General features: G+C 46.6%; 3 protein-coding genes across 3 annotated transcripts; 2 read left to right on the top strand and 1 right to left on the bottom strand.

The window, feature by feature from the left end:
- Nucleotides 1–2,733: 2,733 nt before the first annotated feature.
- CkaCkLH20_12933 (uncharacterized protein) lies at nucleotides 2,734–3,771 on the top strand (the record flags this gene model as incomplete). Its single annotated transcript, XM_038895644.1, has 1 exon — nucleotides 2,734–3,771. One exon carries the CDS (start codon nucleotides 2,734–2,736, stop codon nucleotides 3,769–3,771), a length of 1,038 nt encoding a protein of 345 aa, XP_038739001.1.
- A 1,785-nt stretch (nucleotides 3,772–5,556) lies between these two features.
- Nucleotides 5,557–8,112, top strand: CkaCkLH20_12932 (3-isopropylmalate dehydratase; the record flags this gene model as incomplete). The annotated part of the gene is made up of 4 exons (XM_038895643.1): nucleotides 5,557–5,656; nucleotides 5,726–5,757; nucleotides 5,848–5,922; nucleotides 5,986–8,112. The coding sequence occupies 4 exons, from the start codon at nucleotides 5,557–5,559 to the stop codon at nucleotides 8,110–8,112; spliced, it is 2,334 nt and encodes a 777-aa protein (XP_038739000.1).
- A 328-nt stretch (nucleotides 8,113–8,440) lies between these two features.
- CkaCkLH20_12931 (uncharacterized protein) lies at nucleotides 8,441–9,591 on the bottom strand (the record flags this gene model as incomplete). The annotated part of the gene is made up of 3 exons (XM_038895642.1): nucleotides 8,441–9,183; nucleotides 9,315–9,476; nucleotides 9,534–9,591. The coding sequence occupies 3 exons, from the start codon at nucleotides 9,589–9,591 to the stop codon at nucleotides 8,441–8,443; spliced, it is 963 nt and encodes a 320-aa protein (XP_038738999.1).
- Between the last annotated feature and the right edge of the window lie 5,269 nt (nucleotides 9,592–14,860).

Raw genomic sequence — 14,860 nt, 5'->3', positions numbered from 1 at the left:
AGGCCTGGGATACTAGGAGACCCTCGAGAAGAGAAAGACCAAGACTGAGACTCGTCGTTCTCACCGCAGTTCGCCCCAAGTCGATAAGGGTTTCGACCTCGTCCCTAAGCCAAACACGGCAAAATCGGAGTCTCACCGCAAGGAGGTATCCGTCGAGTCTCGTCGGGAAACTGGCAACAAGTCGGAAACCATAACGAGGACCATCCGACAGGAAAAGAGCGTCGAGGAGCGTCGACTGGTTCACTCGCAAAGAAGACTGCTCAAAAAAAGCGGCGACTTTCTCGGCGTCACAGGTTTCAACCCCGAGACTGGAGAGTTGGATGTCCTTACACCCTCTACCAGTAGCTCCGCCACCTGGACTCTTGATCAGAAGTCGCTTCAAAAGGCTAAACGAAAGCCAGTAAATGCCCGCAGAGGGGCTGCGGTTCTGACCCAGCAAGAGACGAAGAGTCTCTTAGACCGAGAGAAGGAAAGATTTGCCGAAAAGGATCGAGAAAAAGAGGCCATTCGCAACGCCCAGCGCCAAGTCCATTAGAGGCGGAATCACGGACAGTGGTCATCGGCGCAAGAGCCAAATCTCAGTCCCATTGCACAGTCAGTAGCGACGATGTCCAACCACGGTAGGGAACTCCCTCTCAAGCCTCTTTGAAATCTGCTCGAGCCTGTCGTACTTTCAAATAACACCCTCGATACCTTTGTTCTTCCGTTGCAGTTACTGATAAGACCACAGGGTCCGGTGCTCAAGATGCTCGGTCATCTCCTAAACCACAAAGAGTCGAAGAAACCCATGCACCTGAATCCGGTGCCTCGGGCCCCAAGTCTCATCTGCCAAGCCATGTAATAGTCGACAACCACGTGGCCGGTTCATCAGACACAATCGTACATAGCCCGCACCCAAACCGAACCGGATCCCTATCTCTTGGTGTCAGAGAACCATGGAACGACGACACTTCTTTCGGCGGCGAAGGCAAGCTTACAGACCTACAGCATCATCCTGATTATTTGGTTCCACCGGAAAATGACAGATCAAGGGAGCCGCAGCTGCATATCACACCCCCTTCACCCTATTCGAGACCTATAACTTCCCTTGCCGATACGGGACCGCCGGTTCTCAGCCAACCCGCACATGAAGAGTCTTTTTTAGGCATGCGGCCCCTGGAGGAATCCAACCCGGGAGACGAGCAAGCACTCCTGGACGTTTCCAACCAGATGGGGCCATTGAGCGCAGGAAAGAACGATTCGCAAGAACACAATCTCTTGCATCTTCTCGACCAACCACATCAGCTGCCGATCGACCACAGGAGCGGGACTCCGGTAACCCAACAGCTGGAAAACAACACCAACAACAACTTCCCCGAGGCCAAGACGACAGATACACACGCCCATTACCTCCCTTGCCCGGGATCAGAGACACGCAATACGAAAAGACCGGATTCCCTGGAAGCGTTCAAGCAGAAGAAAGCTCCCGAACTCAGCCTCCAGGTCCTCCGTATCCCCAGAACACCGGCAGGAGGACAGGGTCACAAGCCCGAAGCAAATCTGTCCGATTTGAAGATGAAGAAACCAGCCCTGTCTCCCGACAGAGAAGCTTCAGTGACTTCCGCCCGGTCAAAGTTATGGTCGATATACCAAATTCATCCAGCAAACATAAAGCCGTTGACAGAGAAAGAGAGGGCTACGTGCTCCGTCCGGGATCTGATGGAGAACCGCATAGGACTAATCGAGCACGAATCAGCTCGGGCGATGCAGGGCTTAAAGGAAGAGATGGCAGCCTGCGGGGTGTCGAATCAAGAAGGTATCCCAGCGTGCACCGATCCAAGTCGGGTGACGGCCAGGAGCAAGACGGCCGACGCTGCTCTCATACCCATCACCACCACTACTGGATCCGACCAAAGTCCTGGTATGTCGAGCCAATGTCAGGAGCCCCTCGAGAGCCAAGACAGCGGAAGATGGAGCATAGAGACGCACCGACACTTAAGTCTGCGATGCGACGATCAGATGTCGACATCGACAGAAGGAGTATCAATGAAGTCAGTTCACTATCACTTCGACAAGCCAACACAAATTCCAAGCCAACTCGAAAACCGGAAATTTTCCCTGAAAGAAGAAAGCCCGGCGTCGAGCCCATGCCAACTCGAAAGCCAGAAGCCTCTCTTGAAAGAAGGAAGCCCATCGACCCTGGAAAACTGCCAGCTGGACGGCCCAACAATGACATTGACAGGAACAGAGGACAGCCGAAAGATGCCGCACCGTTGCCAGGTCGTCAGTCCAATACTAACCTCGATAAAAAGCAGCCCAACACAGTCGGCCCGCTACCTATCCAGCAAGCAACCCACGGAGGTGAAAAGAGGCAGCCCGTTCAAGCTACTTCACAGCCGATTCGGCAGCCCAACTCTGAGACCGGGAAAAAACAGCCCAACAACATCGGCTCTTTGCCGAACAAGCAGCCCAGTATCGGCGTTGAGAGAAAACAGCCCGGTATCGTTGGTCCGTTACCAACCCGTGGTCCAGCGGCGCAACCAGGCGCTGGGAAAGAAAAAAGCAATTTTGGGACAGGAACCCCCAGAGGCTGCGACCCAAGAGGTGGTGCAGAGATTGCCTGTCAACAGTTCCGATCTCAGGGAGAACGCTCGGGAGGAGTTGGCGGAGAGCTCTGTCACATCACTCACGTCCACGTCTACATCACCCCCGAGCGGATGGCAGGGAGCCAATCATCTCGCCCTCAACCAAATCATGCCCCTGGAGGCAGCCAAAATCGCAGTGGTCGATTCGGACAACAGGACGGCGGAAACTCCGAGAAACGAGTATCCCATGAACAAGCATGGGGAGGGAACGGCCAGGCGTCTCAGTCTAAAGGACCTGCCTCCCAATGGCGTACCCAGAAAGAGGTTGCAGAATGGTCTCCGCACGCTGAGAGCAGCCAACGAGAGCAAAGTAATTTGGAAAGGGAAGAAGCCAGAGGGGGCGATTTCGGAAGTTCTCAGGCATGCCAAGTCAGTCTGGGTAGAGATGCGAGGCGACCCCAATGTGAGCGGAGCAGTGCTTGGGAGCAACAGTATGCAACCTGCGAAACCGGAGTACATGATGAGTGGAAGCTTACTCCCCATAGCCCAGAAGAACGACTTCCCACAGGTGCAACAGGACAACATCGAACTGAGAGAGGCGGGGAGTTTCGACCAGAGAAGGCAGGAACAACAAGCCAGCATCAAACAAGAGATGCCCGCCAACCTCACACACCCAAAGCAGAGCGGCTCAAATCAGAGACAGCAAAGTGGTGTCAAGGAGAAGGGGTTGAGCAAAGCCAATCAGAAGAAACCAGACAACCTCAATCGGGAAGGGCAGGGCAGCTCCAATCAGAGAGGGCTCTGCAATACTCTCAAGCTGACGAAACAACCCAGTGTAGCCGATCTAGCCATGTTGAAGACTGGCTCCAAAGCCTCGACAAACCCGCAGGCCAACGGCTCCGAAGACGGCGCCATCGAAAGTCATTTGAGAAGAGAAGAGCCGAATAACACGATGCAAAGATACGCCATTCGAGGCAAGCAGCTCGCGATCATTTCGGCCCAGTTGTACTGGGAAATCATATCGCCATGCTTTGATCCGACATCGCCTCTGAGGCAGCGACTTAACACCAATAAGTCGACCTGGTGGGACCTCTTGGTGGTCTTCCTCGCGTTGATCGGCAGTTTCATGTTATTGGCAGTAGCAATACGGGTGTCACGGGGAATAGCCTGGGCGACGCAGTTGATGCAAACGATTCTGGGGGTTTGAGAGGGTTGGGGATGTTTGATTGCGATTCTCGGTTCCTGACAGCCGGCCGCTGCGGCGATGACGAAAAAGGGAGGTTGTGGAGGAATGCTTGGCGTTGGAGCCCGACCAACGGCCGATCGGCGCAGTAGGGACCGGGTTGGCAGTACGGCCCTGCCACGCCGCACATCGGCTGGGTTGGGGGAGAGGGAGCGGGTGATAAGGCGAGGCCGAAAGCGCAGTGTCAACCATGAATGATACGAGACTGACGGCCGCTGTTTGAGCTCGTGTGGGGTAGCAAGCTGTACAGGCATGCAAAGGGATAGGGAAGTCGTATGGCTAGCCAGTAGCGTTGAGGTAGATTAATGATAGAAGTATTCATATGTGGCATGATGGTTGATTGAATCAGTGTTGTGCATGGCAGAACGGGCGCTGGGAAGTGCGAGGTGCATGATCTGGCCGGCATATCGGGTCTAGGTGTCGAGTTTTGTACCTCAGCTCCGGTTTAGCTTGGGACGAGTGTTGGGATCACCGCAGGAGCCGCGGCCGATGCGGTGAGTTGGGGTTTGCGAGTGGTCGATGATGACTGGCGTCCGTCTCAGCAAGTCGGCCGGCGCCAATCTAGGCCTTGGAGATGTGGTTATGCGGTTCTGCAGCGTCATCATGGAGTAAGCGACGGACGCCGGATGTTGCATCCATTTGTGAGATGGGATTGTCAATACGCGTGGCACTGCTGAGCTGTCTCTGTGTGTACCTTGGCAACTTGGTCAGGTACCAGCCAGCCTCCTGTTCTCGCAACTGCCGGGATCAGAAGTTGTGCAAGATTGAAAGATTTCAATGATACCAATGGAACGCAACAACGGCAAAACGCGGACGGCAAACAACGGATGTAAACGGGGGCGCAGCTGGGTCGGCCCCAATTCAAAGGTACAAAGTCGGACACATGGGAATTGAAGAAGTTGCTGTTTTCGGCGGAACTGAGCCCATAGCAGCCCATATTACTCGTCAGATTGCGGGCTCGTGAGGGCTCACGTGCGGTCTCGTAGTCAAGCAGTGGCTCGAGCCGTGAGAAAAATTGATGAAAAAAGAGAGGGCCCCCGGACCTTACACCGATGGATCAATTTGACGAGACCGTCTCTGGAGACTGAGTTGCCGGTTGAAGACTCATACAGAGGGGCGTGATGGCAGCGTTTGGAAGGTTCTGAGCGGACCCCTCGGGGCAGGGGCACCTGGCGGCAGCGGGCCAATCCGCGACGTCGATTTGCAAATCAGGGCGCTGTACCCCGCGTTCCGGCGACCGGACCCGCCTCTGGCTGGAGCTGGCGCCTCCGATGATCGGAACCGATTCTGCCCTGCCTGCCCATGAGCTTTCTGCAAAGGCCAATTTTGTTTCGTTAGGAAAGGTACCTGATGTTACGGGCACTTTTGTCACTGCGCGGGGCGTATTCTCTCGTATCTTTTTTTCAGGTTGTTGATTCAGTAGCAGTCTGAGTGAAGGGGTGAAGGCCTCCCGGTCCGGCAGATACATATTGAGCTGCTGTTCCCCCACATCCTACCACTTCCCTCCGACACAGGATTTTTTCTTACTCTTCTCCCCTTTCTCCTTTCTCGGCGCCCTACTTCTCACGACTTTGACTCTGGTCAACTTTGCTTCAGAGAGAACGCAACCAGACCTGCTCACACTCACCATCATCACCACCACCCTTCTGAACTGAGAGAGCCCGGAAGGAGATACACCCACCCGCGTCCGCTTACCGTGAGGACGCTGCTTGCTTTTGGACTTCGCTTTTCCCGTTCGAGTTGCACACAATGCCTGTTGCCGAAGGTACCCCGCAGACTCTCTACGACAAGGTCCTCCAGGCCCACGTCGTAGATGAGAAGCTCGACGGCACTGTCCTGCTGTACATTGGTGAGCAAGACCGCAATCTCGGTCCTTTGTATTTCTAAGTGACAGTCGCTAACGATGGTGGTGTTGCAGACAGACATCTTGTTCACGAGGTCACCTCTCCTGTACGTTGAACTTTTTGCCCCGATTCCCTGCGTCTCGGATGACGTCGGTAGATCGACCCCACCATCGCAGCTCGCTAACAAAGCCTGCAGCAAGCTTTCGAGGGTCTCAAGAATGCCGGCCGCAAAGTGCGCCGTCCCGACTGCACTCTGGCGACGACGGACCACGTAAGTTTGAATTGATGCGAAAACCGATTCGGATTTCCAAGTCGCTGACCCGCCCGTCGACAGAATGTCCCCACCTCGTCACGGAAAGCCATGAAGGACATTGGCTCCTTCATTGAAGAGGAGGACTCCCGCGTCCAGTGCGTCACCCTCGAGGAGAACGTCAAGGACTTCGGCCTTACATACTTCGGCCTCGGCGACAAGCGCCAGGGTATCGTCCACGTTATCGGCCCCGAGCAGGGCTTCACCCTCCCCGGCACGACCGTCGTCTGCGGTGACAGTCACACCTCCACCCACGGCGCCTTCGGTGCCCTCGCTTTCGGTATTGGTACCAGTGAGGTCGAGCACGTCCTGGCCACCCAGTGCTTGATCACCAAGAGGAGCAAGAACATGAGGATACAGGTCGACGGTGAGCTGTCCCCCGGCGTCAGCTCCAAGGACGTCGTCCTCCACGCCATTGGCAAGATCGGTACTGCCGGCGGAACCGGTGCTGTTATTGAGTTCTGCGGTTCCGTCATCCGCAGCCTCAGCATGGAGGCCCGCATGTCCATCTGCAACATGTCCATCGAGGGTGGCGCGAGAGCCGGAATGGTCGCCCCTGATGAGATCACCTTCGAGTACCTCAAGAACCGCCCCCTCGCTCCCAAGTACAACTCCGACGAGTGGCACAAGGCCACCAAGTACTGGAAGGCCCTCCAGTCCGACCCCGACGCCAAGTACGACATCGACGTCTTCATTGACGCCAAGGACATCATCCCCACCATCACCTGGGGTACCAGTCCCGAGGACGTCATCCCTATCACCGGCACCGTCCCCGACCCCGAGACCTTCTCCACCGAGGCCAAGAAGGCCGCCGGTCGCCGCATGCTCGAGTACATGGGCCTGACCGCCGGTACCCCCATGGAGGACATCCCCGTCGACAAGGTCTTCATCGGCTCTTGCACAAACTCGCGTATTGAGGATCTGCGCGCCGCTGCCCACGTCGTCAAGGGCAAGAAGATCGCCGCCAACATCAAGCGCGCCATGGTCGTGCCCGGTTCCGGTCTCGTGAAGACCCAGGCCGAGGCCGAGGGTCTCGACAAGATCTTCACCGATGCCGGCTTCGAGTGGCGCGAGGCCGGTTGCAGTATGTGCTTGGGCATGAACCCCGATATCCTCGCCCCCAAGGAGAGATGCGCGTCAACCAGCAACAGAAACTTCGAGGGTCGCCAGGGTGCCGGCAGCCGGACGCATCTCATGTCCCCCGTCATGGCTGCCGCCGCCGGTATCGTTGGCAAGCTCGCCGACGTCAGGAAACTGTCTTCTTACAAGGCCAGCCCTCACATCGAGGCGGCCATCACCCCTGTCGAGCCTCACGTCGACGAGCGGGTGCAGGAGAGCGACTCCGACAAGGACGCCATCGCCGACCAGCCCGAGGACAACGAGCCCCACACCAACACCACGGCCGCCGCCTCTGCAGGAAGCTCCGCCGGTCTCCCCAAGTTCACCAACCTGAAGGGTATCGCCGCTCCCTTGGAGATGTCCAACGTCGACACCGACGCCATCATCCCCAAGCAGTTCTTGAAGACCATCAAGCGCACCGGTCTCGGCACGGCTCTCTTCCACGCCCTCCGCTTCAACGAGGACGGTTCCGAGAACTCCAAGTTCGTCCTCAACAACGAGCCCTACCGCAGCGCCAAGATCCTCGTCGTCACCGGCCCCAACTTCGGCTGCGGCAGCTCCAGAGAGCACGCCCCCTGGGCGCTGAACGACTTCGGCATCCGGTGCGTCCTCGCGCCCTCGTTCGCCGACATCTTCTTCAACAACACCTTCAAGAACGGCATGCTGCCCATCGTCATCCCCGACCAGGCCAAGCTCGAGAGAATCGCCGACGAGGCCCGCGCCGGCAAGGAGGTCGAGATCGACCTGCCGAACCAGCTCATCAAGGACGCCGACGGCAACACCCTCGCCAGCTTCGACGTCGAGGAGTTCCGCAAGCACTGCCTCATCAACGGCCTCGACGACATCGGCCTCACCATGCAGCTCAACGATAAGATCACCGACTACGAGCGCCGCATGTCCCAGACCACCCCCTGGCTCGACGGCACCAACTACCTCAGGAGGAATCCCAAGACCGGCCAGCTCTACGCCAAGGCGGTGCCCGTCCCCAAGACGAACCGCGGCGAGACCAAGACCGAGCCTCTCGAGTGGTAAGAAACAAAATAAAGTAAAGAAAAGAACAAAAACGATAAGGGATGGGTCATGTGGAGTTTAAATTTGCAAGTAACGTGTCTACGATACGATGGGTACTTTGGCTTTTTGAGCATATTCATATGCTGGCGGCGATTGGGAAATCAAACTAACGGGATTGGTCACGTGGCTTTTTATAACAAGCCCAAAAGTTGTTTTTTTATCAGATGTATGGTAGATGCGCAGCACAAAACGAGCTATCGCCTTTTTTTGCGCCGTTCCAAGCAACAAACATCTGTCTTGCTCAAACCGCCGTGACTCACCCCTCACACACGCACATCTACACGCACATCTAGATCTCGTACCCAGCCTCCCTCAAGATCCCCACGTGCACCACAAACCCGGACTCGATCCTGAGCCCCTCCGGCAGCAAGTCGTCGGGGACGCGCCAGACGCGGAACCGCTCGTGGAACGCCTTGGCCCACTCCTCAAAGACGTCGGGGCTGCGCAGCTGCTGGGCGACGATGCAGAGGCACGGCTCGGACCGCTCCGGCTCCGCACCCGCCTCCTCTAGGTCCTCCTGGGCGGCGCGGAGGCGGAGACGAGCGAGGTCGGCCGTCGTGGAGACGAGGGGGTCGACCAGGGCCTCGTTGTAGATGCAGTCGCAGCAGACGACGGCGTCGAAGCTGCGGGCCGAGGGGGAGCCCGTGAGGTCCGGGGTCGGGGTGTCGAGTTCCCAGTCCAGGGAGCGGAACTCGATCGTGCCGCCACTGCCACTGCCACTGCCTGCTGCATTGCTACTACTGCCGGTGGTTCCTCCTCCGCCTTTTCGCCGGCGTGAGGAGGAGGATTGTTTTGACGAGGATGATGATGACGGCAGGGGGTTTGCTTCGAGGTTCTGGTGGATCATGCGCGAGACGTAGGGCTGGTCCGTCAGGATGTAGCGGGACACGCGCGGGGCGAGGAGGAGGGCTGTCAAGGGCGATATGCCGCAGCCTAGTTCTAGAATGGTGGAGGACGGGGTGAAGATTTGGGTGAAGGGGGATGTTGGGGAGGAGAGGTATGTGGCGAAGAGGGGTGTTATCTTCCAGAGGACTGTTTTTTTTGGGAGTGGGAGTTAGCATGGGTGTAACTCTTGTATTTGGGTTGATTGAAGGTGCGCTTTTTCCTCGGTCTGTCCGGGGAGAGAAGGTCGCGGATGAGATGTGAGGTCTTGATAGACTTACCGGCGCCGGTCGTGCCGCCCGCGCGTGTCGATGACAGGACCGTGGGCGACTGGTGGATCGTGAAGTCCCGGTCTGCGAGGGTGAGGGAGAGGGTCGTCGCTTTGGGGTCGATGAAGCCCAGGTTCGAGGAGGGCATGTCGTGGGAGAAGAGGAAGAATGTTTCTGGGGCGAGATCTTGTGAGTTTTCTATCTCTGGTGGTGAGGTGAGTTTGAGCGTACCTTCTTCGGGATCAAGGATTTCATCCTCGAGAGTGGAGATGAGGGCTTTTACGGCCATGGTTGACGAAGGCTACTCGGGCGTTTTGACGATAATCTCACAGAAATATTGGGACTTGGTCTGTTCGGAACTGAGTTGTCGTGTATGTGGTTGTATTGTGAGACTTAAGAGTGAGTTATTAAGTGAGAGTGAGATAGGAATAGTAAGGTCCTTATTAAGCAATAGTTATAGCTAGCAATATAGTATATTAAATATTAATTAATATATAACTAGCTAAAAGGGGCTAAATTAGCTTAAGCACTAGAAAAAAGGAGGGTATATATACCTAATATAAATAAGCTATATTTAGATAGGAATCTATAAGTAGATTTATTAAATTAGTACTTATATTAGTTAAATAGTATAAAGTTTAATATACCCCTTTAGATCTTATAATATTAATATTATAAGTTCTAAATATATAAAATAGACCTTAATAGCTATATAAAATAAAATAATAACTCCCTATTATAATAAATAATATTATATAATAATAATAAGATACCCTTATAGCTTTAATTACCTCTAAAACTCTTATTAAAATCCTCTTATATTTAGAGATTTTAAAGTATATAGTATAATAGTTTAGCTAACTATATTAACTATATATAGTTAAATATAAAAGCTTAATAAGCTTCTCTTTAACGTTTTAAGTTTAAATCTTATTATTAATATTAAAGTTTAAATAAAAATTATAGCTTATAAAATATATATAACTTATATATTATAGAGTTAATAAGTTTTTTTATTACTCTATTAGACTTTAAGTTTAGATATCTCTATTAATAATCTATATTATTATTCTTAAAGCTAGGTATAATATTAAAAGTATTTTAATAGGGTTTTTTTTTTTTTTTATTTTATTTATTTTATTATTTTATTATAGTAAAGTTAGTAATATTAATATTAAATAGTAATTAAAAAGAATAGTAATATAAATTAATTAATAACTTAATTTATAAAATAAATTAAGATATTTAAATTTAAAATAATAGTTTATTAAATAACTTAAAAAGAAAGTAACTTTTATAAATAGACTTTTAACTATTAAAAAGAATAAATTAAAGTAGTTTAAATAATATATTTACTAACTATAAAAGTAATAGGGTTATTAAGATATTTAATAATAAAGTTAAATAGAAAGAGTTAACTAATTTGATAGCTAAACTTCTTAATAAGACTAATATTATTTAGTAAGGCTAATATTATATTATTAGTTATTAAAGACTTAATATTAATTATACTTAATTATATAATAAATTAACTTTATTTTTATATTAGTATTACTTTTATAAGACTATTTATTACTATTTTATTTATTTTAACTTATTTATTGTTACGGCCAGCTAACTAATAGTGGGTTTGTGTTAGCAGTAAGTTAGGGATTAAAAACTATAAATAGTATTAAGTCGTTCTATAGGGCTATTTAAGTAATTATAGGTCTTTAAAGGTCTTAGTAATTAGTTAAGGCCTTAATAAGAGTTATAGAGTAGTTATTACTTAGGTATAGCTAAAAGTACTAGTGAGGGTAGTTATAAAGTTAATTACTAAAGAGCTATAGAAGTCTATCCTTAAGCCAGGCTTAAGTCCATCCTATATATAAGTCCTAAGCCGTTCCTCTATACCTCTACCTTAAAGTTATAGGAGTTAACTATTAACTCTATTGACTTTATCTTAATTAATATACTTAAGAGTCGCTAGAGTTGGCCACCAACTCTATTAACTCTTATCTCATTAGCTGAGGTTACATAACTTATTCTATAGTTCTTCCGTTCTAAGGTGAGTCCTTTCTATTCCTATGATCCTATATATAAATGTGACGTTCTAGCCGCCTAGTTATCCTTATGGGGCTTTTTCTCTACTAAGTATGCCTAACGGGTTGTAACATTAGGTCTCCCCTTAGATGGTCTTATCCCTAAGACTAATATAAGTAGGTAGTATCTCCTAGGTTAGGGAGTTATTAATTATGCTTCCTAATTTCCTTATAATGCTAATACTATATTAGGTTGCATTTAAAAATTAAAATTAAAAAATCCTATTGCCTATAAGGAGCTAAGTTAACTAGTCTCCCTTTTTAGATATAAGATACCTTTTCCTTATTCCTTATATACTGCCTTAGGGGTTAATTATATTATATTAGAGGTTAATTTATTACGTTATTCCTATTATATAGGCTAGAAGAAATCTTATAATATCTATAGTCCTTTAGCGTTATTACTAATCTAGGTTTAAAAACAAAAGGTTAAAGTAGATAACAAACTTAATAGGCTAGAGGAAGAGCAGCTCGCTCTTATAACTAAGATATAGCGCCTTTATTATTATTAAAAGGAAATTAATTATAAGGCTATAGACTTAATCTAGTTAGGTCTTTAGCGTATAGAGGAGGTTGAGGAGGAGAATTGTGAAGCAACACTGGGTTTGCAGAGTGCGGAATCTTCAGCTGTTGGGGCCCTATAGGCTACTGGGGCCTTTAGCGTAGTGGATTGGAACAGCGTTAGCTTGGAGGATTGGTGTTACGGCCAGCTAACTGATAGTGGGTTTGTATTAGTAGTAAGTTAGGGATTAAGAACTATAAATAGTATTAAGTTATTCTATAGGTCTAATTGAGTAATTATAGGTCTTTAAAGGTCTTAGTAATTAGTTAAGGCCTTAATAAGAGTTATAGAGTAATTATCACTTAGGTATAACTAAAAGTATTATAAGTAATAATTATAAGTTAATTACTAAAGAGCTATAGAAGTTTGTCCTTAAGCAGACTTAAGTCTATCCTATATATAGGTCCTGGGTAGTCCTACTGCTGGGTGCCATACATGCCCTGTACGGCTCCCGTATCCTTGGTATATGGCTTCTATCTTTCTAGAATATGGATGCTATATCTTAATTATATAGATTTAATCTCTTATCTTATTATTATATGACCTATACTATAGTTCTTCCATTCCTAAGGGATCCTTATGTGTTCCCGTGATCCTATATATAAATGTGTTATTATAACCGCCTAGTATCCTAATAGGGCGTCCTTTATTAGTTATACCTAATAGGTTATAATATTAAGTCCCCTCTTTAAAGGTCTAGTCCCTTAGACTAATATAAGTAGGTAGTATCTCCTAGGTTAGGGAGGCATTAATTATACTTCCTAATCTCTATAATATTAATATTATATTAGGTTATATTTAAAAATTAAAAGATTTAAAATCTATTCTTTATTCTACTTATAATAACGTATTTAAGTACTTTAGTTCTTCTAACGTTATACCCTATACTTACTATTTCTAGGCAAAGCGTCCTTATTATATAGCAGAGGGTTCTAAGGTCTATTATAGGTATAAGAATTTAAAGCGTCCTTATAATAGACTAGTTATTACGTTAAGCTATAAGTCCTATTATATCTTTCTTTATAGGCTACTTCTAACTTATTATAGTAAAGCGTCTTAGTAACTAGCATTAAGAGTGGGAGGAAAAGGAGGAGTAAGTTAGTAATGCTCTATTAGCGCTCTATAAGAAGCTTACTTAGGTATAATTAGAGGTAGCTAATATAGCTAGTCGTTTAGCTTATATTTATATAACTTAGAAGTTAATTAAGGAGCGTTATATAGAGACGTTTACTTAGGGGATATAGGAACTTAAGGAGGCTAATAACGTTCTTCCTATATTAGATACCTATAAGCAATATATTATAGAGGATCTTTAGGCTAGAGGTGTTAAGAACGACCCTTCCTAGACTAAGTTTAGGATTAGGGAGGAGTTTATAGACTTAGGTCCCTTACTTAGTGATACTCCTATAGCAGCTGCTAGGAGTACTAGAGGTTTTTAATGGGTTCCTATGAGTTATCTTTATATCTATACCCCTTCTATTTAATGAGGTATTCTATATTTCTATTGTTTTTATAGTAGTTAATAATTTATTTGACTTTATATTCTAGTTCTAGTGGTTCTATAATGATATAGTCTTCTATATGTGAACCTACTAGTGCTTTTTTGAGAAGTGAAATATAAAAGACTAGATAACACTTTATAGTATCTAGTAGTATAAGTTTAAAGTTAATATTAAATACCTTCTTTATAATCTTAAAAGGTCTAAGTTTCTTAAAGTCTAACTTATTATTTAGTCGTTTTATCTTAATATTTTAGTAGAGAAGGTATATACTATCTCCCTCCTATAGAGTTAGTCCCTTAACTCTTAAGGTGTTAGTATATTTACGCATTTATTTATATATAAATTTAAGTTCTCTAGGTAGCTCTTACTAGATTTCCTTAAGTTTATTAATATCTACTATAGCTTTTAGAGCTACTAGGCCTTATTATGGTTCTCTATAGGCTATTAGGTTAAATCTATAGTTTAGATAGAATAGTAATTCTTTTATACTTTCTCCTACTGCGCTATTATAGGCAAACTAGGCTATAGGTAGTAATTACACCTAGTTATCTTACTAGTAGTTAATATAGTAGTATAGATAGGTTTCTATAATCTAATTGATTTATTCTATCTAGCTATTAGTTTATAGATAAAAAGTAGTAGATATTTTGTAATTAGATCTAAGCTATAAGATTAGGGATCTCTAAAACTTAGAAGTAAATAACTTATCTCTATTAGATATAATTTCCTTTAGCGTTCCATATTAGCTAATAATTATCTATAGAAACTTATAGGTGAGGTCTTCTATAGTGCTAGACTCTATATATAGGATAAAGTATAAATACTTTATAAGTCTATTAATAATAACTAGAATACTATTATAGTAGACCTTAGTTATTAGTTCTTAGGACTTAAGTAATTTAGTGATAAAGTCTAATGAGATAGATTCCTATATAGTTTATAGCACTAGGAGTAGCTATATCTTACTATAAGGCTAATATTAACTAGGTTTGCTTTTTATATAAACCTTATAGTCCCTAATTACTAAAGATACTTCTTATTATATAGCCGTTTTATTATAGTGTTATCTAATGCGTTTCTATATCTTAGTTACGCCTTAGTAGCTATATATAGGTATAGAGTATATTTCCCTAATAGCTTTAGGAGATATCCTTCCAGTTATGCTGGTATTATCTCTTCTAGCCATTATTAAGAGTCTGGCTGCTGGCATAAGGTCTCCTTCCTTATCTTTCTTGAGGATAACTTAGGTTTCCTTAGGGACCTAGACTTTATAGTCTGGTCTTCTGCTGAGAGCATCTGCTCTTCTATTTTCCTTACCTTTTTAGTAGATAATCTTAAAATTGAATTCTAAGAGGAATTTAGACTATCTAATCTATTATTTATTAAGTTCCTTTAATATTATAAAGTAGGTAA

The sequence above is a fragment of the Colletotrichum karsti genome (genome assembly GCF_011947395.1).
Source record: "Colletotrichum karsti strain CkLH20 chromosome Unknown Scaffold68, whole genome shotgun sequence".
Taxonomy (NCBI): Eukaryota; Fungi; Ascomycota; class Sordariomycetes; order Glomerellales; family Glomerellaceae; genus Colletotrichum; species Colletotrichum karsti.
The sequence above is the reverse complement of the archived record's forward strand: the minus strand, read 5'-3'. Positions and strand labels throughout refer to the sequence as shown.